The 27,931-nt window shown below is 36.5% G+C and overlaps 1 protein-coding gene across 10 annotated transcripts in view; it reads left to right on the top strand.

Moving 5' to 3' along the window:
- The window catches only part of DLG2 (discs large MAGUK scaffold protein 2), a 1,008,740-nt gene that overhangs the window by 613,128 nt on the left and 367,681 nt on the right, over positions 1–27,931 (top strand). For all 10 annotated transcript variants that reach the window (XM_090134092.1, XM_090134093.1, XM_090134091.1 and 7 more), the window contains one exon: positions 14,800–14,850. In XM_090134092.1, coding sequence (XP_089990218.1) covers positions 14,800–14,850 — 51 coding nt within the window. The remainder of the gene's footprint in view (positions 1–14,799; positions 14,851–27,931) is intronic.

Here is a 27,931-nt window from a genome sequence, read left to right as displayed (position 1 = left end):
AACAGAAATGCTTAGTATTCACAACGCATTTCCAAATGTAATATTTGCAGTGGTCCACCAAAAATAATTTTCAGTTTTACTGTTGGTATTTAACTGGTAAATGGTGTGATTTGTCTCATTAATGTCTTCATGTAATTAAACCTTTTGATTCTGTTGACATTATTAAAACCTTTCAACTCAACAGCTGAAAAAATCATCCTATGAGGGACTGTTTTCCTTCAGTATACTTTTCTTGAACAAGATGAAAGAAAAGGCCTTATTCTGATATATTGTATGTTATTCTTTATGATTTAGAACAGAAGAAACAGTTAATTAGTTTTATTTCTAGGTTCAGTAACTTGAAAACTTTGGCTTGGCGAGCTTTGAATGTAGGAATAAATTTGATAGGAAGCTTCAGTGGTACAAAACGAATTATTCTGTGGCATTTTAAGCACAATTAAACATTTGTGGGAGTTTGTTTGTTCTTTATTCACTGGCTATAAATTTTAGATCCTATTGTATAATGAGAAGCATTAATTTAATACTCTATGAATCATCTCAGTTTCTCTGTTGCACAGAATAAGCTTTATTATTTATTTATTTATTTATTTATTTATTGCTTTCCAAAATGCTGCAGAGTTAAGTGAAAAGTACTGGCTTTTCTGTATCGTTTTCAGGAGTTGATGTGAGCCTTCCTATTTTTTTTTTTTTTATGGTGGAATTTGATTTTCCTTTCACCTTATCTTCATGTTAATCTTAAATTCTCAGATACTTTCGTTGGTCCCTTCCTCCCCTCAACTTTTCACAAAGATCATAGAATCACACAATCACAAAGTGGCTTGGGTTGGAAGGAACTTCAAAGATCATAAAAGATCAGGATCACCTAGTTTACAAGCCTTGCTGTTGGCAGGGTTACCAGCCACTAAATCAGGCACTAGATCAGGCTGCCCAGGGCCTCATCCAAAATAGTCTTGATCATTTCCAGGGATGGACCATACAGAGCTTCTCTGGGCAGCCTGTGCCAGCACCTCTCCAAGATTTTCCTCTATCATCTAAACATCTCCTCTAAATCTCCCATTTTAGTTTAAAACCATTCTTCCTTGTCCTAACTCTATCCACTCATGTTAAAAATTGATTTTCCTCTTATTTATAAACTCTCTTCATATATTGAAAGGCCGCAATGAGGTGTTCCTGCAGCCTTCTCTTCTCCAGGATGAGTAAGCCCGCATCCTTCAATCTTTCTCTATAGAAGAGGTGCTTCAGCCCTCTGATCATCTTCGTGTCCTTCCTCTGGACCCACTCCAACATGGAAGAAGGAAGCTCTGCATCCTTCTTGTGCTGGGAGTGCCAGTCCTGGACACACTCCTCCAGATGGGGCCTCACAAGGGCAAAGTACAGAGGGCAGACAATCCCCTCCCCTCTCCCTGCTGACCACCTCGCTTTTGATGCAATCCAGGATACTGTTGAATATAAGAGCTAAGACATATGTACTTCATTTTCCCTGTATTTCATTGGTCTTCCATTATTATTCCAAATTATTTATTATTATTATTATTATTTAATTATTTGTTTGCTTTGCTAGCTGTGCTGACTACACTGAGTTCATTTCCTGAAGAACTGATTTTCAGACTCTTTTGGTTAGGTTTTTGTGATCTATAATCAACTCCTTGCATTATTTTATGCATGCTGACCAAGGCCATGGGCACAGCTGCTTTGATGGATCTGTGCATGGGGACACCCCGAGCTCAGTCCCCTTTGGTTGCTCCTGTACTGGGAAGTGTGGAGGCCGTGAGGATGCCAAAATGGGGAGTTTAGCAGGAGGCTTCAGCTTTTTTTGTCAACTAGCTCAGCCAGTGCACCTGAATTTAGCACATGAAAAAAGGTTAATAAAGGAGTAAATGAAGGCTGCAGGGAAAAAATAAATTCTTCCTATTCTGAGTGCAAAACAAAACAAAACAAAAAAGTGGAAATCTGAAGATTTCTGAGATTCAATAATATAAAGGTTTTCATTGGATATTAAAAAATAGGCACAGCATGGACCTAAAGAAGTAAGATGAAGGAGGGGAGGCATGAGCTTCAGACATTTGGCATTCGTAATGAATACGAATTGTGCTGTTTAACTATGACAGATGAGCAAATATTTGAAGAGAGAGGTACTAGAGGAAAAAAAGGAAATTATTGCCCGAAAGGCCAAAATCCGAATTTTTATAAAGCAAGGAAGCTCTTGGAATTGGGATTTTTTTTATTAATTAGTGTTTTAAAATGTATTAACCATACAAAAGTATGTATATAAGGATTTATATGTATACATTTACTCATTTACTTAGCATCTGAATAAATTTGTTTCTTCCTCCTAATTTGGCAATAATTTTGGAAGGTAGATTGTACATCTTATTATCTCAAACGTCTCTTACGTTTTCCAGATTGTTAAACAACAGTTTTGCTTGTTTGTTGTTTATACTCATCTTTCAGTCTGTCAGTTAACATGGATTACAGTGAAAAAGCTAAATGAGGTAGAGTTCTGTGCCAGCTTTTAAAATATGTAGTGGTTTGGCTTTTCTGATTTTGCACTTGAGTTATAGTACAGCGATGTCATTTGGCCTAGTAATCACTGCTGTGTTCTACGTGTCATCATTTCTGTAGTGGGATAAGAAATGTTTCTTTTAGAGTAGCAGTATTGACAAGATTGGCTTAAATCATGTTTCTAAATTTTTTTCAGATCATTAATGAAAATGTGTTACATAACACAAGACTATAGAGTTAAAAATGCAGTTCCTCCTGAAACATGCATGAATACAAGAATTGTGCTATTTAATGATAGACAATAGGAAAACATGTTATTGCACTCCAAAACCCAAAGTGAAAGTATGAATGGACCTTATTCATAAGATTATTCATCTTATCCATCTGATTTATTTTGCTTCTGTTTCATACCCATTGTATTTCAAAACCAGAATATTTCAAAACTTCTCTTGAAAAATACATTGTGTTAGAATGGAATATCTTTACAAAAGGGCCAAAGTGATTATGGAGTAAAAATATACCTGTTTTCGCTCCTTCAGATGGGAGAGGAGTGAAATAAATATATAAAATTTTATAAATTCATTATAAATTCTGGAGGAAATTTTGAATATTTAAGCATCATTAGAGTCTGTTGACTTTTAACATCAGCTTTTAACTAAGGGTAAATGCAAATCATTAAAAAAATTCAAGTTTTAGAAGATTTATCTTCCTCAGAAATAAGCACTACTTTGAATATTTGAATGCTATGGATCATATCGTGTGAAAAATCAGAAGAAAACTTTCATTGTCACTGTCTGTATGAATATTAGCATCCTGTCAATCCACAGAGTAAAAGCATCCCCTTGTCACATATCTAATTACCCCTTCACATTTTCACTCTGCAGAAGTCTAATACTTTCTATTTTCAATTGTGTATAACCCTCACCTTGAGATTCAATCAAAAGATTTTTTCTGTGAACGTTTGATTTAAACTTTACCATTAACAGGAAATGAGTATTATTGAACTCTAAAAGAGAGCAATTGGTACAACTCATGAATTAGACTTTCTGACAAAAAAATAAAATAAAATAATAATAATAATAATAATAAGCTGGAAGATGGGTTTCTGAATACCCCCTGATCATTAACAGACAGTGGGTCCTTCAGACCGCAGTGAAATTAGTTTGAAATAACACCCAAAGCAAGGCACAGGTTTCATGACTCTTTGTCTTTTCCCCTTGGGCAGCTCTTCTCATCCTTGTAGCCTCCACTGTAGGGAAGCCAGCAAGGCACGGCTCTAATCAGTCCTTCTTTTCTGAGAGAAGTCATATATGCTTGTGTGTCTATACATGCCTCTCCTCTATGCCCAGATATTTTTAATTTTCATTTTTAATTCATCCAAGAAAATTTGTGCAGGAGACCAGTATGTGGTCAGTAACGAGCGGCATCCCCCAGGAGAGTGGTGAGGTACTGGAACAGGCTGCCCAGAGAGGTTGTGGATGCCCCATCCTTGGAGGTGTTCAAGGCCAGATTGGATGGGGCCCTGGGCAGCCTGGTCTAGCATTAAATGTGGAGGTTGGTGGCCCTGCATGTGGCAGGAGGGTTGGAGATTCATGATCCTTGAGGTCCCTTCCAGCCCTGGCCATTCTGTGATTCTGTGATTCTGTGATGTGCTGAAGATTTCAGAGCACAGCATGTCTATCAGGCTTGTTTGAACCAGTTGGAGATCTGAGTCAGCCTAGAATTGCATTGCTCAAACAGTTAAATGTTTTTGGAGTTTGTTTTTGTCTTGCTCTCCCTAGTCTTAGCTTCTACTCTTGTGTCATTTTTTATGTATTACACTATAGACCCATAGTTAACACTACTGTACTTTGTAGCAGTACACTAGTCCACTAAAACTGGTTGGGTCTGTGGATTTGCAAGGATCCAGTGGTTAACACACCGTTTGCAAATATGCTTTTATAGTACAATCCATGGTCTTAAGCCATGAAGTGCAAGCTCTTGAAGTACACAAGGCTCTTTTCTTGTGTGGTGTTAATTTAATTCTGAATTACTACATCATGATATCACAATTCTGAGCTGAATTGGGAAACGTAACTTGAAGAGAACATATAAATAATTATTTATAGACTTAATGTCTGTGGTTTCAGACAATGGTGCTTATAGGTAGATTTCACTCTACAGAATAGTGTAGGCCTTAAATGAAAGCTGTTTTCAAAAATGAAAAAAAAAAATCTCCATATTGATGTCATTATCTGAATAGTTTTAATTTTACAAAAGAAGAAAGAGTTTTCCCATTCCACAAAACTTCATTTCACAAAGGATTTCAGACATGAAATAGGAGAAATTTTCAGGGCTGATGTCAGATGTAGAAATATTCCTTTGAACCTGGATAACCTAAGAAGCAAAGAAGAAACAGCTCAATGTTGAAAACTACTGCTTTCTTATTTTATTGGAAATGGAAGGGGTTCATTTCTGTGACACTTCAATCCAAAGGTTGCAACTTATTTGTACAAGGAAACTTCTTTCTAATTTCAAGGATATTTATTGTTTATACCTGGCATTGATTGATGTTCTACTTTGCAAAGTACCTCTTGAAGTTCAGCCAAAGCAAGTTGGTTGTTATCTTGGCAGTATATACTGTAATATTTGTAGTAATATTGGTTAGGTAGAGTTACCTTCCCTTATATTCTTGTATTCTTGCTCTTAACATTATCCACTGCAATTTCTATATGAAGTCTTTGACGTTGTTTGTGTTGATTTTTAATCAGAATTTTGAAATGCCTTGCGTGTGATCTAGCTGAATCTGAGTGAACACCATATCATTTTCACAAAAATGATAAATTAACAACTGAAATTTTTAGCCAGGGATCAGCTGATCTGTGCTGTGAAACTAACACACCTTCAGCACAGTTTTGGGAAACGATCTGAAGCAAGGTCTGTACTGTTGTACAGTGTGCAGACTGTTTCGGAGTGTGACTCATACCTAATTCACATTTTACATAATAAAAAAACATGCCACTTTTAATGCAGTGAATGGGTGAATCAGCCTCGATGGTAAATTATATTTTTAATCAGTGTTTATATGACCTAGCATTCTGAATATTGCTGCAAACCCAAATATACCACTGAAAATACTTGTTTTCCCGATTATAAAAATTCTGACTTCCATAATTTTCTGTAGAAGGTTGACTTAGTTTGAGGGTCATAGAAAGCAGAGATGCATTCATGAGTTAAATGTCCGCACTGTGGAAATCAATAGTAATGAGAAATGACAACTGAATTCAATTGTTTTTTGCAGTTTGGTGGTTTTTTTTCCTCTTACATTAACATACTAAATCAGCTGTCCAGTGAAATGTGTTTGTAGATTGTTCTTCATGAAGGTGACTGTAGCTTATAACTTTCAATTCTGTTTAGTCTTATACTATTTGTACTGAATACACAGTGCTTTATATTAACTAGGTAGAAAACTGCTTTCCTGGATTTTGGCAAGTGTTGTGGTTTCATTCTATACCAAGTTTAATTGGGTAATAATGTGGTCATTAAAAAAAATAACAATAATAACCTTGCATAAGGTCTAGAATCAGGACTTGAACTTTGCAAAGGTGATTGAAAATTGAGGATAACATACTGTGTTTGTCTTGAAATTATTGAGCTAGAGTAATTTTTCAAATAATGTGCAGAGTACAAGTTTGATTAATCACCTTGATTTCACCATCATCTTTCTCTTTAGTAGAAGCAGATTGCTGTTATATTAATAGTGTTCTTTCTTACTCTATAAACTGTAAAAGTCTCCAACTGTTCATATGACCTCTTGTTATTCCCCTGAAGGAGGACAAACATAATTTGCAGCTGGTGCTTTCAATACAATTTTATTTCTTTCACAGACAATGGATATTACTTTGAAGGGATTTTGTGTAAAATAAATCAGAAAATTGCTTCTATTTTGTTCTCCAGGCATTTGATTTTCATGTAGACAGACACAAATAAGTTCTAATTTATGGAACCCTTTGTCCATGTATATTATCTTTGAAAGTTGTCCATCTTTCTTTCAAACTAGACTAAACTCCAGGAGCTGTTCTTGGGAGTTAATAAGACTGATTTCATTAATAGGACAAGTTGGTCTTTAGTCAGATGGTGATAAGTTGTGCTGTATTAGCTGCTTCTAATGTGTGCTTGGTTAATCCCCGTGAACAAGAAGTTGCACCAATTTTCTTTCTCTGAGCTTGTGAGAAGCAGCAGAAAACTGCTTTGAATTTGGCTCAGCTGTTCAGATTGTCTTTTTTTTCTGCAGCAGAATTAATTGGGCATGAGGGAGCTGTTCTGCTATGCTTTTCGTTGTAGAGCACAAAGAGACTGTGGCTTCCTGCCCATACACACATTAAAGAGTATTCCAAGATTTTAGTAGAAACAGAGGATCTTTCCACTGTTAGAAAATTTCTTGTAAAGCAACTAAAATGCTGTGCTGTGGAATTCATAAATGTTTGTTAATAGATGTGCGGAGGTATTATTTATGTGTATTGTCCTTCTACTATATTGTTATTATTAGTTCAGATGTATTAATTACCTTTTCAAGTCTGCACCCTCCTGCAGGTGTAATTACGTTCACAGATGAATCAGTGTGGGATCAGTTACACTGGTACAAGCCCAACAACACCAGTGGGATTGCACCAGTTACTGAGAGTATAGTAGAGCCTTCAGTACTTATTCCAGAGTTAATAAACAAGGAGAAAAGAAACCAAGAGAATTCATTGATTGTGGTTTGCACAGCAGCAATGAGAGAGTACAGGGAAGGGAGTATTAACCCTTAAAAGGGCTTAAAAGGAAGTAAAGCTGTTGGGAGACTGTTCTAGGCACAACAGTCTGGGTCAGAGTATGTGATCAATTAATAAAGTGCAAGAGATTATGTGATGTTGGTTTGATGTTGTTTATACATGTATTTATGTAGAAAATGGGTGTGGCTGTATATATATAGTACGTATTTCAGCATATGATTACTATACAGAAAACCATGGATATCAATAAGTGCAACAAATGGTTTCCATATATCTCTTGCCTTGAATTTTGCCAGTTAAAATGTTATAGATATCTCTCTAAAACCGTGGGAAAATTTTATCTTAAGTGTTTAAATGAATCGAACAACTCACAGTTTAAGTATTAATTTCTGCCTTTTTATTCACTTCAACCATATTTACCACCATTTTAAATAAAATTACACAAATTACAGTACTGAACATTAGGAAAATAACCTTGTATGTCGCAAGTTACAAGTACTTCATAGTCTCATTTGGTGCAATAATATCAATCAAGCCGCAGCAATTTTCCATTTTTATGTATCTTGCACATGGAATAAAATATTATACAAAAAAATCACTTCCAGAAATATACGTACTGTTCAGTCAGTTGAAAAGTTTGATGAATTTTCCTCTAAAACTGAGAAGGACTGGAGATATAGGATCCTGACAAACTGAAAGTTTATGATTAGTCAGATGTTAGAGTGTCAGCAATGTCAGAAGCACAGAAGAAAATGAAAAGCAGACTGACTGCAAACTTCTAAAGCTGTATAGGAAATGACCTGAGCTGCACAAGAAAGGATGTAATTTTGTGGAAGAAATGACTGTATCTACTTCTCTGGAGAGCAAATTCTTACATTGATGTATAGTATAAATGAAGATTCATGGGTAAGGAATTTTAGGAAATATTTTTTTAGGATACCAATTCTGAAAGTCTGAAATGGCTCTATATAATCAGTTAAGCACACACAGGTTCCTCAAATGAGAGAGAATAATAATCTATAAAAGTGAGAATAATAAACTATGTAACATAAATCACTCTCTGTTGAGTCCTCACCCTCGTGCCTGTAAAAACCAAACAAATAAACCAAGAAGACCCTGGGTGACAGCTAAACCTAAGTTGGGTAGCTAATATGAGAGAATATGAATTTCTCCCAGCTAAAGAGAGAAGTTTGTGTAAAAGCTGTCATTTGCAAAATTCTTCTTTTGTTGATTCTGATTTGGAATAATTTGGAAGAGCTAGCCTAAACAGAATTAATACACAGGCATTTTTTCATTTCCATCTACTATATTCCCCTTTTGAAATTATGACCTCTGCTTTAATCTGCTTCATGGATTACGTATGAAACTGGGAGTTCTGTGATGGATCAGCATTGGGTATCCTGAGTGCTTGCACTTAAAAATATATAGACACATCTCTTTTGAGGAATATGTGATTATAAAACACTACTGCTGAATGGGGGAAAGGATTGTGAGGAGTGAGAACTGCAAGACAAAAAGGGAAAACTGAAAGAGAGGAAGAAGGACTAGGAAAGAATGAGCATGATACACAAACAGTAAAGAATAAAGTAAAATAAAAATCAAGACCTGAAGAAGGGTATGAGACACTGAAGAGGAAAAGCAAAAGCAAAAAAAAAACACCTTTTGAGCCAGGTATAAGAAGATCGTGACTATGCTGTAAATCTTTAATGGTGTTGACTAAAAGCTGGATTTTTCTTCTTGGAGCTCTGCTCTAAGAGTGGATATCTTCCGTAAAGGCTGAGGGTGATATCTTCCCTAAAAGATGAACAATGAGTGATGGCCAAGTGCTCTGTAGACATGCCTACAAATCTATGGAAGAATCCATATATTTGTTGCACTTATACTGTATGATCTTTTCCTGATAAAGTTACTACAAAACCATGAAGTCTTTCATTCATGATTCTTCACGCCAGAACAGTTGTGTGATGATAAAAAAGTTTTATGTTATGTTACATTTCTGTTCAATGAGCTTAACATATTGCCCTATTTCCTGGAAGAAATAAGGCGGAAAAGAAGGAAGTGGGCTTATTATGCACTGTGATTAAAAATAGATGTAGGCTATCTTTTATAAAAAGCATATAAAATGCACTCACTCAGATAAATGACAGTGGCATGAAAAGAATTCTGGCAGTCTCTTTAGGACAGATCAAAAAGATGAAATAATATTTGAAACCATGGAACAAAGGATACTCTTTCCAGTATGTTTATATGAAGTGAGAAAGGAAACTGAATGCACTTGGAAAACAATATCAAAAGGACAGCAGGTTTCTTGAGAACAATGAGGGAGCTTTGTCAACTACTGAAGAAATAACTTACATCTGGAGATGACCAAGAGCTAAATGAAGATTAGTCTTTCATCTTGCTGATATAAAAGAAACAATGCAGGGTTTTTTAAATCTTGTACTTGTTAAAATACCAAAATGGCCTTGGTGTTTCCTAAATGTAAAACATACGATCTTAATTATGCCACAAAGTGGAACTTTTTAAAGGACAGATGTGTCCTAGGATACTTGTAAATCAGATATTGGCAGTGTGCATTCTGTATGGAGGGTTGGACAGTCAGGCAACTGATGAAACTGTTCAAGCAAAAGAATCAAAATTATATGGTGAGTGAAAATCAGTAACAGAGTAGTTATCTTCCTATGAATATGATAATAAAAGTGGAAACAGCAGTCTTTTTTCCTGAAGACAGCTAAAAAACAAAGTGCAATGAAACAGAATTAAAATGGGTTTTGTTTGTAATAGGTGTCTACAGATATTGTAATTTTTATTTAATGCAGTCTCTTCTTTAAAAGATCTGACTTATGTAATGACTTTTGCCTGGATAACACCACCTGATGACCACCAAACCGCTCACCAGAACTCCATACTAATTCAGTGCTGCAGTAAAGTACTGTCGGCTTTCTAACCCGTCATTAGGGTTGATGAGTTTTATTCCTGCATTTCAGCGACACTGTCATCAAGTAATTGCAAAGACATAAATAAAGAATCAGGAAAAAATAATACACGTAACGGTCTTAAAAACACAAGAGTACGTGAAATTGATAAACAGTATAGATTCTCATGGATTTGGGAATTTGTTTTAAATTTATTTGTTGATTTTCATTAAGGACTCCTTCCTCTGCTTGACATTCTTAAACTTCATTACGTGAGACAAACTTCCTGGAAAGTCAGAGTAAAATTATTTAAGAACAAACAAATCCAGGTTGGCCAGAAACTTAGTTTGGTGTTCTGTATGTTTGTTGAGAACATCTTTTTACCTGTTCCTTATTTCGCATCATAAACTGTCATCTATATATCTTAGGAAGATACATAATTTGCTGTGGTCTCTAGAATTGATTAGAGTTTCACCAGGAAAAGTATTTTGCGTGCTGGAATCTGGATAGTTACTGCACATTGCATCTCTTTCTTAAAGAAATGTTCATATCAAAAGCTGGGAAGAATCGTCAAAAGTAACAGATGCAGCTGTAAATGTAAAGCAACTGTTGCCTTGCTTTGCAAGCAGTCATTTTGAACACTGGAACTAACTGAATAATGTTAACTTGTTCTAAAGGGGCTGAAAAGTCATCACACTCTAGATCTTGTACATATTTAAGGACAGGAGGCTGATAATTCTTCTCTCATCAGAAGCACGTGTTGGTGATGCTGTTGCTGAAAAATAGGACATCAAAAGCCCTCAAAAGTTACTGAAAGGTTTCATTCATGTTGTCTATTTTGTCTGGGCCAACAGCATCTTTTGGGTGTTCCTGCCTGAGATATATTTTGACTCCAGACTCTGTGCCTTTCAGAAGTGTGATTGATTGCATCCTCCCATGCATTCAACTTGTGCTCTCCTTATCAATTTCTGCCAGTCCTCTGAGACAAATTGTTGCCCTCCGTTGGGCATCTTACTGTCACAAAAATGAGTTGAGCACTGATTTTTCATAGAGAGAACCCCAGCTTGCCAAATCAGAGAGGGAAGTCAAGATTGAAGTCATGTTCCAAGATGACATCCTAACTTTTTTGACTTAATGGGGGAAGGTGCTGGATATCAAGCTTGATATATGCTTCCAATTACATGTGCAGATAAACCTCCAACAGTTAGTAACTGGAAAATCTCCTAAACCAGACTTCAGGCCTTTCACTAATGTAATAATTGTAAAAGAAATATTGTATCCATTATGTAGGACTTTTTATCAGTCTAGAGTTACGAGAATTTCAAAGAAAATTTATGTAAGGCAAGTGCTCACCAAACTTCATGCTTCACTTTTAGACTCTGTACTCAGTGAAAGGAAACTTCAGGGGCACAGTTCAAATAACCTATCTGAGATGTCTAATGTAGGATAAAATGACTTAAGAGCTAGAAGTATCTGTTCCTCTCCAATGAGTATAAAGAGAGCCAGATGACTACTTCATATTTCAGCATTATAGATAGCAAAATTTAGTCAAGATTAAGGATATCTATTGTCAACCTTGAAGTTCTGAAAGAAGGGAAATAATAATTACAAAGCAGCTTGCAAATACCTGTGATTTCTTTGACTGTGGAGGAAAAGAAGAGATGACCACAAACAATCAGAGAATTGTTAAGGTTAGAAAAGACCTCTAAGATCACCTAGTCCAACTGTCCACCTACCACCAATATTTTGCATTAAATCATGTCCCTAAGACACAGCTTGGAATATTTTATAGGTATCTAAAATCATATATAACATAGAAAATTTTGCAGTGCATTTTATCTGCAGTCTGATCTAAAATCAGTGATCAGAAAACTACTGTAAGCAGAAAGAATCATGGAATCATAGAATCGCCAAGGTTGGAAGAGATCTTCAAGATCATCCAATCCAACCATCCACCTACCACCACCATTTCCCACTAAAACCATGTCCTTTGGTACATCTAAATGTTTCTTGAACACCTCCAAGAACAGGTTTCCACTAGTTGCAAGAAATGGAAGTTGGTGATTTAGGCAGCTTTTTCAGGATCCTTTTCAGGCCTTGTCAAGTTTTAATACACAAAAGGAGAGGGTATGCCTGTATGCTGCTAAATAAGAGTACCAACAAGCCAGTTTCAGCAATGGAGCCATGATTCTCCTGCTTAACTGTTGTCTTGCTCCTGGGCTATCTGTTTCCAACAGGCTCCAGACAGAAACAGCCTTAAGCACTGAGGCTTGGCTGAAAACTCACTCTAATTTAGCATTTGGATGCAGCTGAAGAGTCTAAATATGAAATAAAGTGGTGCTACTAACAAATGGCACTGCATATATCATCATTTCACCTGCATCGTGTACTTGCAGTATCTTATTTGAACTGTGTTGGTCTTCCGAGCAACCAGCAAATAAGGACAGTGAACTACATATAAGCTTAAATAACAAAAGGAGTTGGATCAAGATCAGTCCTTTAATCCATATCATTCCTGCTGCTATGGAACATGGTAAAGGATCTCTGCTGTGATTCATGGAGATTTGAGCTGAACCTTTTTAGAACTGGGACTTCAGATGATAAAAGGAACTCCTTATATGATCGTAATCAAGATATTGTTTGTGTGCAAATACCAGTTGAGTATTCAGCTTGTGTTTTCTCCTTTCATCTTTATACGGAGGTTGCTCACTTCTCATGTCCCTCTTTTTCCCATTTTGCTGCACTAACGAGTTTTTAATGCAAAGGAAAAGTCATTATAAGCAGTGAAGCAAAGACAGCTTTATAGAACAAGACTGAGGAACTGAAGACATAGATCAGAGCTATCCACCAGCCTAAGATAAAAGAGAGGTTCATGAAAACAGAGACATGTAGATAGCTTTGATTTCATTATCATTAGACAAGAAAGGAGAAAAATTGGAATAGCTGTTCATTCCTAGTTAGTTTCCTATATCAATAAAAGACTCTGAAGAAAGCAGTAAATTTATCACATAAATCAGGAAAATATCCTGTAGGAAAATGTTGGCTCATCTTTGTTTTTATGTAGTGTAACGTGATTAGCAGATTGTAATCATGTAAAAAATACAAATGTTTTCTATTTTATTCATTGATGCCAAGTTTGTGTTTCATCACTAAGCATGGATTTTTTATTTGGGCCTTTCTCCCTGTTTCTTTTTGAACACAAATTTTGAGGATTGTATTTGTGTTACTGATTCCATAGTTATCAATTCTTGAATTACAGATAAATTAAATAGTTTTGCTGGTTTCTATAGGAAGCTTTTGTTTGGAAGCTACGTGTACGTACTTGTAATATTCACAACAAAAATATCTAATTACATTTGAAAAGTTATTGACTAGACAAAGAATGATTGTATTCAGTATTTTTTGTTGATTGCCTCCAGAAAGTTAATATAAAATTATTAGCAGCTGGGAATGGGGAGGAGTGCTAAATATTCTTGTTCTGAAAAATAACAAAATTGTTCCCTCAAGGGACAATCCTAAAATTTCGTCTCAATTTTGTTCCTACTTTTTTTTTTTTTTTTTTTTTTTAATTAAATATAAATTAAGTAAAACAGTACAGCAGAACTACTTTCCAGGAAATATCCTATCATCATAGAAGCTATAAAACAGTGTGATTAGTGGACAGTATCTTGTAATTTTTGACTCATTAGTGTTTTCTTTCAAAATAAAAAAATAGCTGATTAGCTGTAGCTAACTTTGAAATTCCTTTGAGATCTGAAACGTAGAAGTCCTTCCAGCACCATCCAGTCTACTTATAATGTAGCCAACCTTGCAGCTTTCTCAAATGCAGCACTCTGCCCATTTGCGAGATTAGGAAACTAAGAAAGGCATGTTAAGTGTGTTGCCTAGAGGGACAGGAAAAATCCGTGTCAGATGGGAACAAGATTTCAGAGTACTGCTTAGATCAGTGTCATGTCTTCAGCTGATAGATTTCTCGTCCAGCACAATCCAGTTTGGTGCTCCACGTTTTGTAGTTTAATTTATTTTGACACTGAAACACAGCATAAGAATTGCATTAACATTCTTTGCCTTTTTGCTCTTCAACTATCTGCTGCAAAGGTACTCTGTCATCTTCTTGCCCTGGGTTAATATAGTAAACAAGATGTATTTCAGCATGTGTATCAGTTAGTGATTTTTACATAAGTGCTATGAATTTCCTCACTGATTTTGTATTGCGAAGTAAATTGGAGATCAGAAGGCAATGAATAATTAATCTTTCTTCAATTTGTGGGAAAAGTTTTAAGAAGTCTGTTTTTTACATAAAACTATTACCTCAGAAAATATTTAAACATTTGCACAAAGTCCACGACTGTACTGTATCAGATATCACTCAAATTATGTAAATGCCTTAGTTATCCACTATCACAGTGCTTTACATAGTAACTTGTACTGTTTTCAAGTTTTTAGGCTTGATTACATTGCCATTCGAAGCAGAGGGGATCCAAGTAGTATATAATTTAGATACTTTAACCTCTGTGTTGAAAAGAGTGCTTCAGTATACTGATTTTATGCTGGAATATCTGTACAATATCCCTTCCAAATTAACTTCCTTGTGTATTTAAGCAATTTTCTGATTTTGTTTTCTTTAGGTCAACGGAACAGAAATTGAATATGAATTTGAAGAAATTACATTGGAAAGGGTAAGCGTAACTTATTCTTCTCTTACAAGCAAAAGTAATCTATAATAAAAACAACAGGTGTTAAGGAAATGAAAAGTGTTTAAGAATAGAATCATTTACATTTTGAATGAAGATGCTCACGTCTAAAGTATGAAAATGTGAAAGATACAACAGAATAAGCCTCTCGTGTTTTTAAGATATTTCAGGTGCAGCTACTTGCAGAGCAGTATCCAGAATGCTCTTCTGGATTCTCAGTTAGGTTTTAGATCATTGAGAAGAGTCCATGTGACATGGAAACTTCCTTTTAGTTTGTGACCTGGAATTGTAGAAGCCTCTCTCTTTTAACCTCCTCGATTTCCTTTCATGCTAATAGAAGACATGAAGTCTTACTTTCTAAGATAAAAATTGCAAAAGTGTTTTCAAAGTCCCAATGACTACATAAAATCTGTAGACCATATCTGCACATAAAGAATATCTTTATGCAAGTCTGAATTGTGTGAAGTATAAACAGAGCATACAGCAAAGGCTTTGTTCATAGTGTTGCTTAAATGTAGCACAAAATACATACATTTAAATACTGCATCATATCTGCCTAGTTTTGGTGTTTTTTCCTTGTCTTTTGGTTACGTGACTGTTTCCTTTACACTATCAACTTTCTCTGCCACAAAACCAGGACCAGATGGGCAGCATATTGTGTGAGCAAGAAAGTCTAAGCTTTGTCATGTATCGTAGTACTTACAGGGATTTCTAACGGATGCAAAATTGTCATTGCTGAATGCCTTCAGTATTCTACCAACATGCTGGTAATAGGAAGATTTATAGTCTTGAAGCAAACACAGGATTCCTTCTGTGTAAAATGTTTGAATACAAGGTCAGATTTATCAAGATGTGACTGCTGCCATATGAGCAAATGCCTGTAAGGTAGCAAACTACCATTAAATTAGATGCTTGGATTATGCAATTCATTGCACTTTTTCTGCATGTTATATTTTTAATTGTCCAAGATAATGAATTTCATAACTATTCAACTCATAGGGATTCAAGATTATATTCTCATTGATTTGCTCACTCAGGCAAATTACAAAAGAGCAATATATCTCTTTACTACAGCCATCCTCATAACAGATAACATATAAGGTTATGGGCACTTTTTATCTGCTGTCTCTGAAGTTATTCATGCATCACTAGTTATTCATTGGGCTAGAGTTTCCAAAGGTCACTGAGCAGAACACATGCCTCCTGGGTGATACTTTGAAAACTGCTTTATTTTTAATAAATATGTTAGTTATCACTGTAAATACTGCAAAACCAATGTGATTTGCTCCTGCTGTACCTTTCTTATGCAGGTAATTTGTTATTCATCGTGTGATCTCATATAATATCAGTTAAAAACTGATAAACAACAGAAAACAAAACTGCAGATTTTAATGGAGGACATTTCAGTTGTTTTCTGGATGCAGCTGAATCTGTGGTTTCTGATTATTCCTGCTTGAAATGTTCTGTCACATGTATCAGTGTTTTGTCTCAAAGGCAGGGTACTGTGTCTGCTGCTTTTTGTATGAGGTATAAAACACGAGTGATTGCCTTTAAGTAGCTGTCATTTATGTTAGACGAACAGCACTTTCAGAAGAAAGACATTCTCCATGTTGATTACCCATTTTCTTCCAGAAAAATTCTTTTATAAATTAGATGGAAAATCATCTCTCTGTAATTTTAATAGCAAAGCTGCAAAATGTATTAAAGTTGCTGCTGTTGAGAAATAAAAATAGTAGCTTGCCTATATAAAAAAAGTTGGTAATAAACCTTCCATTTTAGTCCAGTTATCTGAGTTAAAGAACTCTGCATCCCAAAAATCATCAGACACTTTCTTCACTTTTATCCACATTTTGAAATAATCAGCATAATTGAAAGGATTTTACAGTGTTAAAGATAAACTGATTTATGGTGTGACTTTTGTAAGGCAGGGCAGTGATATCCACATATCACAGGGATCTGTGGGGTGTATTCCTGAAGAAAGTTAATGGCTTAGATGTGATTCTCACTCCAGGATGGCTCCATCTCTTGGGGTAACATAGAACAATTGCACTCATGTTGGCAGAATGTGTCCCATGTGAAGCTGGGGAGGAGCAGAGGGGTCTGAGAAATACTCAAAGGAAAAATTGCTTAGAGGCCAGGGAGGAAGTCATTGCAACTTTGCTGGACATTGTCAAGCTGCCTGAGACCCAGCTGGGTTACCAAGGAATTACTTCATGAAAGCAGTGGGTCTTTGTAGAAAGCTTGTTTTATTTTTGCTCTCTTTGATATCATGTTGTTCAGTTGTTTCTATTTAAAATGCTGTGTGCTAGTTTATAGTTTAACAAGACTTGGGGTTTTGAGCTTAAAAGGCTTTATTGAGAGCTCAAAAAGAGGATGAATCTGGGGCAGATCGAACCTAAAGCTGTGGTAAGTTGCTGTCCCAGAAGTTACAGAAGCTGTAATTGTACTTCTCCCAGACTATCAATGACTTGCTTTTATCCTTTTACTCTTCTTACACTGTACCAACCACTCGTCAGGTATTCTCACAGATCCCTGAACCCATGAGGGTCATTTTAAAATATGAGTTCATTTAGAGCTCTCATAGAGGTCTACTTAAGTAAAACAAATACACAGTTAAAAGAATTCTAACAAATTTTCTTTTCTTTAAGGGAAAAAAAAGATTTTATTTCCTTCAATTACTTCAGAGAATGTGTGAGTTTCTCTGCCAACTTGTGGGCATAAAATGCAGATCCAGGTGTAGATGAAGACTTGGTAGTTTGTAGTGGGTTACAATGCCCAAGTGCACACTTACAAAAGATACCTTGCAATAAGACATTACTTTATAATGAATATTAAAGACACCGTAAAAAGGAAATTCGACATAAAATGACTTGTATTCATGTAGTGATGTTAGTTTTCATTATTTTAGGGCTTGAAAAATGTATCCAGGTCAATCAAGAGACTGATTTGCACTAGTAAATAAATCAGTGTCAGGGTAAGGGATAACTGAATAGAATCTGTGACAAGCCAGCTAACTTCTCTGAGCGAGAAGACAGCTTTAATTGATTGACTCCTGGATAGAGCTCTGTGCTCTGAGGCACAGGCTGAAAAGAGGGTTTTCTTAGAAGTTAATGGAGTATCAGCCAATATCGATAGCTATCTCAAAGAACAGTGAAGAAGTGATTCTCCCACTGTATTTAGCAGTGATGTGGCCTCACCTTGAATACTGAATGCAGTTCTTGGCTCCACAACATAAAAGCACCCAGTACTTGAAAGAACCCATTGAGGAGCAATAAAACTGGTAAAAGAGCAGGAGATGGGGGGGGAGAGGAGAGGTTGAGAACACCTGGGGCACTTGAGTTGTCCAGTCTGGACATGAGGAAGCTAAGAGATCACCTCAGTGCTCCCTACAACTTCCTGAGAAGGGAAAACAGGGAGTTGCTGGCCTCTGCTCTGAAGACAAAGCACGAGGGAATGGCACAGAGCTGTACAAGGAGAGGTTCAGATTGAGCATTAGGAAACATTTAGGGTTGTCAGACACTGGAGGCTTTCTTAGTGAGGTGGTTGATGCCCCAAGCCTATCAGCATTCAAGAGGCATTTGGATAATGCCCTTAATAATGCAGTTTAACTTTTGGTTAGCCCTGAACAAGTCAGGCAGTTGGACTAGATATCATTGTAGATCCCTTCCATCTGAAACATTCCATTCCATTCCATTCCATTCCATTCTACTCTAGTAAGAGTAAGAAAGACAGTGAGTTGGTTGTAGATTTATGTTGGATTCGTGTCAAGGTCAATGTCTGAGTTCAGATCTCAATACTTTTTGCTCACCTATTCTTTAGATGCTAAAGGAAAAAGTAGGCATTTATGATTACTAAAGCTATTTTCACATAATTATGTGATGTTTCAGCATTTATTTTTATTCTCTATCGACATACAAATAAGAATATATAAGTTGTTGTGGGGTAGACTGTTTTGAAAATCTGTTTCAGACCTAGTTTTTTATTTGATTGACCTCTTCTTACCCTAAAACAAAATTCATACTGCACTATTAACTGTGCTGTTTTCATCAGTCATTTCCTTCGTAAAAATGTAACTGGCAAAGCATAAAGAGGTACCTTTTACTTAATGCTAAAGGGAAGTGAGAACTGGATTTTCTTAAATGATGCAAGGATTTAATTTGACTCAGTGTCTTATTTTTATATCTCTTTGTCTTGTTTTGGCTGAGACCACTGCTTATATGTTTGGGAAAACAAGTTTTCACTATTACTTAGTAGTATATCTGCTTTCTACATCTTTTTGAGTTCTTAGTTATTGATTGTTCCTGCAGCATCATGCTTTGACCTCTCAAGAAAAAGATTATAAAACAATGCAGTGCCAGGAAAGGCATCCTTTATTTAGTTCAATAACAACAGAGTGGAAGGAAGTGGTCAAGAAATGGTCCCTAGGAAAAGATATTTGCGACGTTTAAAACTGTATATCAAATAAGCATTTGATTTGAGATCTTAGAGAGCATGAATCAATATTCAACCCTCAGCAGCCTCGGTGGAATGGTCTGACAACTTCCAACAGGAGAAAGTAAATCTTGCAAAATAAGTGTCCCTCAGGTGCTTGCAGAGCTCTTTCCAAAAAAAGTGTTGCTCTTTTAATCCTTATTTCTGCAGAACTGTGGATGTTTTCTTCCCAGTTTAGAGCTTTCTGAGTGCCCTTATTACATTTTTTTCTTTGCTAACACCTTCCTATTTCCTTGCTCAGAATAAATGTTAGTTATTTTTGCAGCACTGAGAATAAAATAAATTGTGACTCAAAAGTAATTTTTTTTCTTATTGTCCAGTTTATATCAGAGTTATAGTAGAGCAGTGATCTAAGAGTATTCAATGCAATCAAACTCTCTCCCAGGAATTTTTGCCAGTACGTTCTACTACAAGAAGAGAAAGCATCTATGAAGTTGTATCAGCAAACACAGAAATAGTTTCCCTCTCTCTAAAACAAAATATTCTGTAAAATTAAAAAAAAATAATAATTAAGAAAGATGCTTGAAAATATATGTTTAGTGCACACACTGTGTGGGAAATTCTCTTATGTTTTCTAATTCCAATCACATCTTAGGTCTGAGAAACAGAAGGTTATGAACAGGCTGCCCATAGAGGTGGTGGATTCGCCGTTCCTGGAGGAATTCAGGAACTGTGGAGGTGTGGCACTGAGGGACGTGGTTACTGGGCATGGTGGGGATGGGCTGGCAGTTGAACAATTTGATTGTAGAGGTCTTTACCAATTTTAATGACTGTACAGTTACATGATTGATTGTTGTGCCAGTGTCTGTTGTTCACCTTCAGACACCTGTCAGCATTGGAAAGCACAAGCTCCCTGGCTGTAGGATGCATTGGTTTAAGCAAGGTCTATATTTTCTTCTTGTCTCTTGCACCTTACTATTACTATTACTATTTCATTTGACCTGAAATTATACAGGAGCAAGCTGATGAAAGGAGCTAAAGGAACTTGGTGCACAGTACCACCAATGTGACACAGAAGTACCAGGTCAACATTTTCCAAGGCAACTGCAGAATTTGGTTGCTTTAGTTCAATGACCTAAATTAAGATTCTTTGGAACAGCCTAATTCTTTTGTAACATTACTCACTGAGAGTGTGTTACTTTCTGACAGCTCAAAGCAGCCCTAATTTGGCACTTAAAATAAAACTAATCACTGGAAAACTTTGTTCTTTGTTCTTATTCTACCAGGGAGTAATTATGCCAAAATTATTCCTGGGTCTGTAGCAGTGGATGTCATATATATAGGGGCCTGAGACACAAGGGGTCTGCATGGGAAAGCAGAAAAGAAGGGACAGAGAAGGCTGTGAATTTTGAGGAACAGCAATTGCTGTCTGCTGGTGTTAGCAGTCATTCTGCACTGTCAGTATCTGGAACTGGAAACTAAATAACCCCACTTGTTAGAATTGTAGAATCAAATCAAAGAATCGTTTGGGTTGGAAGAGACCCACCACTCTTACTTAAAAAACATTTTTCGTTATATCCAATCTAATTATTCATTCATTTATTTTGAAGCTATTTTCCCATTGTTGTCTTAATGATGACTATTGGGTAGAGAAGTGAAACAGCAGCCTTTAGTGTTATATTCCTCTTAGCTGAACAAAACTTGTTTACAGTTACTGCTGTTAACAATTGATTACATTGCTACAGGTTGGGAGTATGGTGAAATGGGATAGGTAAACTGTCCCAGCTTTCCCAGAAGCATTGGCAGGGCTGGGAGAAATAACCTATCCTCTTCAGATAGGGATGGTCTGAATTGCTTCAGATATGCACTGCCGGAAGAATTTGAGTTGTCCAAAGGACAACTTTTTTTTTTTTAAAAAAAAAAAGTGGCTTTCCATTCATCCTCTGTTTACAGGGAAGATTTGCCCTATATTTCATCACAGCTATATCTGTGTTAAGAGTGCACCCTCTCCCAGTTGAGTGGGAGCACCTCTCATCCCCGGTATTCAACAGAAAAAAAAGCTTCTGAGACCTAAAAGATGAAGGAGGGGAGAAGGTTATAAGAGACTTGGGAAAGTATTTCAATTGCTACAGTTAATGTCTGTGCTGTGATTAGGAAAAAAGGCTGAAATGATACTATGCATTTACCTCCCTTCAGGTGCCTAAAAAATTATTTCATATTTTCATCTTTCTTCCTTAGAATCTTGCTTTTAAATCTAAATGTTTGAAAATGCATGGATGCTGGCTATGTTAAATGAGATTAGCATTTTCCTTTGGATTTATCACTGTGTTGAAGCACCATGCCATTTAAACTCCTCTGAGGGCATTATCTCAGTGAAGGATATCTCCTTCCATGCATGTGTAATAGCTTTATATTTCAGGTAGAAAGAATATGGAGTTTGGAATTACATTTGATGGTCTATGCTTTCCAAGGGAAAAAAAAAATGCATTCCTATGAATTAGTCTTTTATGTATTTATATATTTGTTTTTTAAGATCCATTATTCACTGGTTTAGTAATTGGTATAGTGGTCTGTGGGGTCACTATGTGGTTCAATAGGTTTGCAAGTCCAGTTTAAACCTGGGAGGGATATTTATAGTTTGAATTAAGGTAGGAACATTTATCAGAGTTTTCCAGCTGTGCAAAATGTTTCAAATTACTGAATATTTTGTTGTGAAAGCATGTTGTGGTATTTTGGCATTTTCAGTACCATTTGGAGCTTTGTGCTCAAACGGAAAAATAAAATTGGAGATTGTTTGAAGATTTTTTTCTTATGTAATGCGTGACTCAACATATCGAGCCTTTCTTCCTATAGGAGTATAGGAAATTTTTTTCTTTGATATATGGAATCAGAAGCTGAAAAAAGTTTAAAAACTCCCTCACTGAAAGCTTTTTGGGAATTTGTTCAGAGAGTCTGTCAGTCGAAAGTATACATAGTAGAGAGCCACTAACACAGCACCAGACAGTATTGTCAAAAAGAGAGAAGTATTTAAAAAGCCATGGAAAACAAAAAATGGCAGGTATTGATAATAATGTATATTCCATATTGAAAAGGAGGAAAAGTTGGAAAGGTAAGCAGCATTTATTCAAAAGTTCAAAAGCCACCTGTGTGAGTACAGGGAAAAAAAAAATTATTCATGCTTATCTCTACTTGAAAGTTATCCCTTTAACTTTATCAAGATCACAGAGACCTTGAGTTATCTATTATGTGAAAAGTGATTTCATGCAAGTCAGAGCTGCCTAGAGGCAGCGGTCTGCTGCTGTTTCTGTTAAATTATTATTATATTGACATTTTATTTTTCAGGTACTATCATTCTTTTATTGCCTTTCTCTCACTTCCTTACTTGCTTGCTTTCACCAGAATGCCACACGTAATCCAGCTGGGTATTTTTAATCATTATTTACAGCTTTACATGAAAATTCAATTTACTTTCTTGTAGCTCTCAAGGATGTGGTCTTTCAGCTTATTTACTGCATTATCTTTAGCAAATCAAGACCAAGGTTGGCTTTATTTTACTCCTGTTTAGTCTTTGGATGATGTGCATCTACCCCAGTCTGCTTTGGTAGTCTGAGGAGAGCAGCAATCATCCCAGAAGCGTTGTGTCCCAGCCCAAGGTAGAAGGTTACTATAAGCAGAGTGAAACTCCCTCTGCAGGTACAGATAGCACAGAGGATCATTTTTTATTGTTTATACAGGAGCTAGTTTACAGAATTAGTTAAATTTTACAGAGTTAATCTGGCAGAATATTGCCAATTCTGAAAGGAATAGTTGAGTGTGCATTAGATAAAGATGGTCTAATGAAACAGGAGAAGCAGGGCAAACTTTTGGTGCTATCAGTCCTAGTACCCTAGGCTGGTGCAGGAAAACCTTTCCCCCATGCTTAGCATTACAGATTTCAGTAGGCAATAATTTTGTCTAGAAATAATTTTTCAGTAATAAATCCCTTATTGGTTTTAGAGTTTAACTCAGATTTAGGGGTGTTCTGAGAGCTTGGACAACGTCCCAAGTTTCAGAAAGTGCAAACAAATGAGTATTTTACTATGCACAGTTCTGTTTTTTTTTTAATTGGCATTAAAATTCTGTTAGAAAACAATCCGTATGTGTCACCCAAGCAAACCTGAAGTGTTCTATTCTGTGATACTTCAACATGGAGCTGCATCGGGGGGGGGGCAACTGGAGGTGAGGAAAAGACTTTGCCCCAGAGGGCGGTGAGCCTGCCTAAGGCAGTGGGCATGGCCCTGAGCTGCCAAAGTTCAAAAAACATCAGGACAGTGCTCTCAGACATTGGGATTGGGTTTTGGATGGTCCTCTGTGGGGCCAAGATTTAATCTCAGTGATCCTTAGGAGTCCCTCCCAACTCAGAGTATCCTATGATTCTAAATCAGTCAGCTGTAGTCACTAATGAGCAGTGCTGAAAATGGGAATGTATGCAATGTACTTCAAAATAAACTGACCAGTTCTGAATAAAAGCTACTGGAACACTGCCTTGAGAGCATGTATACAGCCTACAAACACTGCCTTGAGAGCATGTATACAGCCTACAAACAGGAGGGGAATCAACTCTTTGAAAGGGTTGATAACTGCAGGATGAGGGGAAATGGTTTTAAGTTGAGGGAGGGGAGATTTAGGTTGGATGTCAGGGGGAAATTCTTTACAGAGAGAGTGGTGAGGAACTGGAACAGGCTGCCCAGAGAGGTTGTGGATGCCCCATCCCTGGAGGTGTTCAAGGCCAGATTGGATGGGGCCCTGGGCAGCCTGGTCTAGCATTAGGTGGGATGGTTGGTGGCCCTGCGTGTGGCAGGGGGGTTGGAGATTCATGATCCTTGAGGTCCCTTCCAACCCTGGCAATTCTGTGATTCTGTGATTCTGTGATATACACTATAAAGGAGTGATATGTGTCTGAGATAGTGACTGTTGAAAATGTAGTTAGGAATCTTTTAGGAAACAGATTGGAAAAGTATTGCAGGAATAAATTTTACAAAACAGTTTTTCAACTCGGTTATCACTTACTTTTGCAATTGGCATCAGCAACTAATATGTAGATTTAAAATAATGTGTACATTTAAATAAATGAGAAAGAGGAACTTCAATTTACTGCTAGAAAATGAATCATTCTGGAGATGATAGTAATCATCTTGCAGCAAAGATGATCATTTTCTAGGCAGGACTTTTTAAAAGCCATCTTTGACGTGCTGGATTTGTCTCTTTAGAAAAAGAAACGTTTTTCATTGCAGAAAATTGCCTTTCATTTTTGTTATTAATTTAGAATCAATTGTAATACATAAATTAGGGCCAGTCATCCTTGAGGAATCACTATTACACTTTGTTAGGGTATGGCATTGCAAAGACAGAGAGAAAAAAAAATGGAAAAAAGGGAGGAAATAATTCATTGAGTCACCCAGACTGAATTCCATAACTGGCATTGCTATGCATCATACTGTAGTAATATCATATCACAATAGAAATGTCTAATTTCCTGTTTGTGTGCAGCATTCCCATAATCTTCTATTCTTACACAGTTATATTTGAAGAAGCCAGGAGATAATTTCACTTCATCTTGTAACAGTCACCCAGTTCTTTTCTTTAACTCTTGTGTAGAGAAGAAAAGCTCTTTGTCATCAAGATGGTCAGGATTTGATCTGGTATACCTTTTGCAAAATAATTTTGTGGGAGCAACAACTCACTGTATAGCATTCGGAAGCTCTTTAGAAAGGTATGCTATAAACATTTCCCCTTAAATTCTGTCCCTATTTAAGACTGCGACTAAAAGTCAAATGACTAAGGTAACTTCAAGTGTGCCGAAGTAGTTGAAAAGAAATTGTATGCTGCTCATGCATGTTTTATATTGCAAGATACCACTCTACCCTAAGAATTTGACCTCGCTGGTGAGTCTCAAGCATGGCTTGAAAGTCACCTTATGCAGCTTAATGTGATAGATGAATTCTGACTGAAATTGATGAATAATTTATTCTTAGGAGTGGTTTTTAATTTTGCAGAGTTTAACTGTTTGCACTCAGAGCACAGTATACACTTCATCTGCAAGCAGAAGTGTGGCTCCATTAGCATACACAGACTGTGAAAGTTTAGTTTGTAGCTTGCCATTAATGGAAATTAAACTATATACGGGGGGGGGGGGGGGGAGGAATAGTGCTAAAATGGAGCTCGACACTCTCATTTTTACCAATGGGAAGCAGTGCTTCAAAACGCAAACATTCATCTTAGCTGTGATAATTAAGATAATGTATCAAATCTCTTTATCGCATCTCATGGTGAGGAAAGGAAACACAGAAAAGCAGACCAGCTTTAAAACCATCAAGAAAAGAAACATCTATAAGATGCAGTCTAATAACCTATTTACTGAGATATGCTTTGAAGAGTGCACAGTGAGAAGTGCCAAATTATATTGATATTAACGATCTCAGTAGTAGTGCAAAATTTACAGAAGTTAAAGAGAAGTGGGAAATAAGATTGAAATTTTACACCTTCAAAATGTCAGTTGAATGTTTAAAAATGCTGAAATGTATGCACTGTCTACATCTATATTCAATGCTCATTTAGAAATGAGAAATGTTATGTAAGATAGCTTATACAAAATATTGGCAAATGCAGTTCTGAAGTAAATTTACATACTTTACGAATAGATAACTTTATTGTATTTCCAAGGTAGAAATAGAGCTGCATTGCACAGTGAGGTATTTGTATGTGTTTTGTGGGTAAACACATAAGAATATCAAAACACTGAACACTGAAAATGCATTTTGATTTTTAAACAAATAGAAATGATGTATCTGTAGAGCTAACATTTTAAAAACCATGCTTGGAGATGTCATATTAAGGTCTCTCATAGGAAATCTAGAGATCTGTTGTAATCCAAGCAGTGTGGGAAGTGCATTTCTGAGAGAAAGTTTAGATATGGCATATGACATTCCTAGGTGTATTCGTTATAACGTGGCTGAGGGAGAAATGAGGTGAGTCATAAGGATGTGTGTGCATGTGTAGTCCTACAGTGGACAGGAATTGTAACTGCTTAAAGCTATAAATTTTGAAGTAACAAAAAGCTATTAAAAATCAATGTCTTCCCTGATTTTTCACCCCCAGCAATGCCATTACTCATCTCTCCCAGCAGCAGATAAATATCTGTCAAAAAGGGCTGAGGAAAACCACGATCTTCCTGAAACTTCATTGCTAGTTTAAATGGGTGGAAAGAAATCAGATAAATCAAAATGTAGCGAGGACTTAGAGTCTAATGCAATTCTATACGAATAAAGCTCAAAACTATCTTTAATTATGAGATGGAGCGAGGGCCTTGATTTTTTAATCTGATCTCTAGAGGAGCTGGTTGATCAGTGTCTGCATCTGTCATGCTGAGTTTTCAGAATGCCTTTGAGCGCTGAAGAAATTTCAGAGAATTGAAAGAGAGCTAATGCTGTGGCAGTCCTTAAAAAGGGCAAATGGGACGGTGTGAGTCATCCTGCTGTCTGTGTAGGTCAGAGAGAAAAGAGAGTCAGGCTGCGTTAGGTGAAACACGAGTGTTCTTAAAAAGGCCAATTCTAAAGTCATACATCAAGAAAGGGAGCACAGCCTGTGTATGAAATCAAGCATAACTGGTTGGATTCATTGCAATGAATCTGCAGAATGTCCTGGGCCTCCTTGGCCTGTCAGAAGTTGAACACAAATTTTCAGACCGGTGTTGAAGAAGGGAAATTTAGATTAGATGTTCGGGAGACATTTTTCACTGAGAGGGTGGTGAAGTACTGGCACTGCTGCCCAGAGAAGCTGTGGATGCCCCATCCCTTGAGGCACTCAAGGCCACACTGGATGGGGCACTGGGCATCCTGATCTACTGTCCAATTTAGAGATTGGCAATCGTACCCAAAGCAGGGGATTGGAACTAGATGCTCCTTGAGTTTAGCGAGAACCATTGGTGATAGGTAGATGGTTGGACTGGATGATCTTATAGGTCTTTTCCAACCTTAGTGATTCTGTGATTCTGTGATTCTGAGTTCCCTTTCAACCCAAGCCATTAAATAAAAAAAAAAAAAAAAAGAGTTTTCAAATTGTCAAATGCAAACCAATATGATAAAGGCCAAAAGTAGATGTTTTTGGAAGCATAAGAGAGACAGCAGGATCTTGGTGGTAAGGTCATGTTCAACCACATTAGTTTATATATGTGATACATAGCTGAGTATGTATGTAGCATATTGTGGAGAGATCAGCAAGACAGACTGAATGCTCAGAAACAACATAGCATACTTTAACTGCCAGACTTCCTTTAATTTATGAAATGCAGAAGACATTAAAGATAAAAAGGCATATGGTTTTGGTTTGATAAACAAGTTCTCTGGGAATGTGAGGAGATAGACATGTGTTCAGTTTTCATCATAAGGGGGGGAAATGCAAGACCCACAACTGCTTTTGTCCCCTTTATGGGGTCACTGCATAAAGAAGAGAGATGAAGGTGCTTCTCTCCAGAGATAATTTAAGTAGGTCCTACAGCCTATATTAGGTAGGAGCTCAAGGTAAAAGATCCAGTTGTGTTCTTTCTTTTAGATTAACTTTGAGGCATTGATTACCTACTTGAACGTAATTAAAAAGG

This window comes from Phasianus colchicus, chromosome 1, assembly GCF_987193195.1.
Source record: "Phasianus colchicus chromosome 1, bPhaCol1.hap1.1, whole genome shotgun sequence".
Taxonomy (NCBI): domain Eukaryota; kingdom Metazoa; phylum Chordata; class Aves; order Galliformes; family Phasianidae; genus Phasianus; species Phasianus colchicus.
Note: the sequence above shows the minus strand (reverse complement) of the source record. Positions and strands in the feature narration are given on the sequence as shown.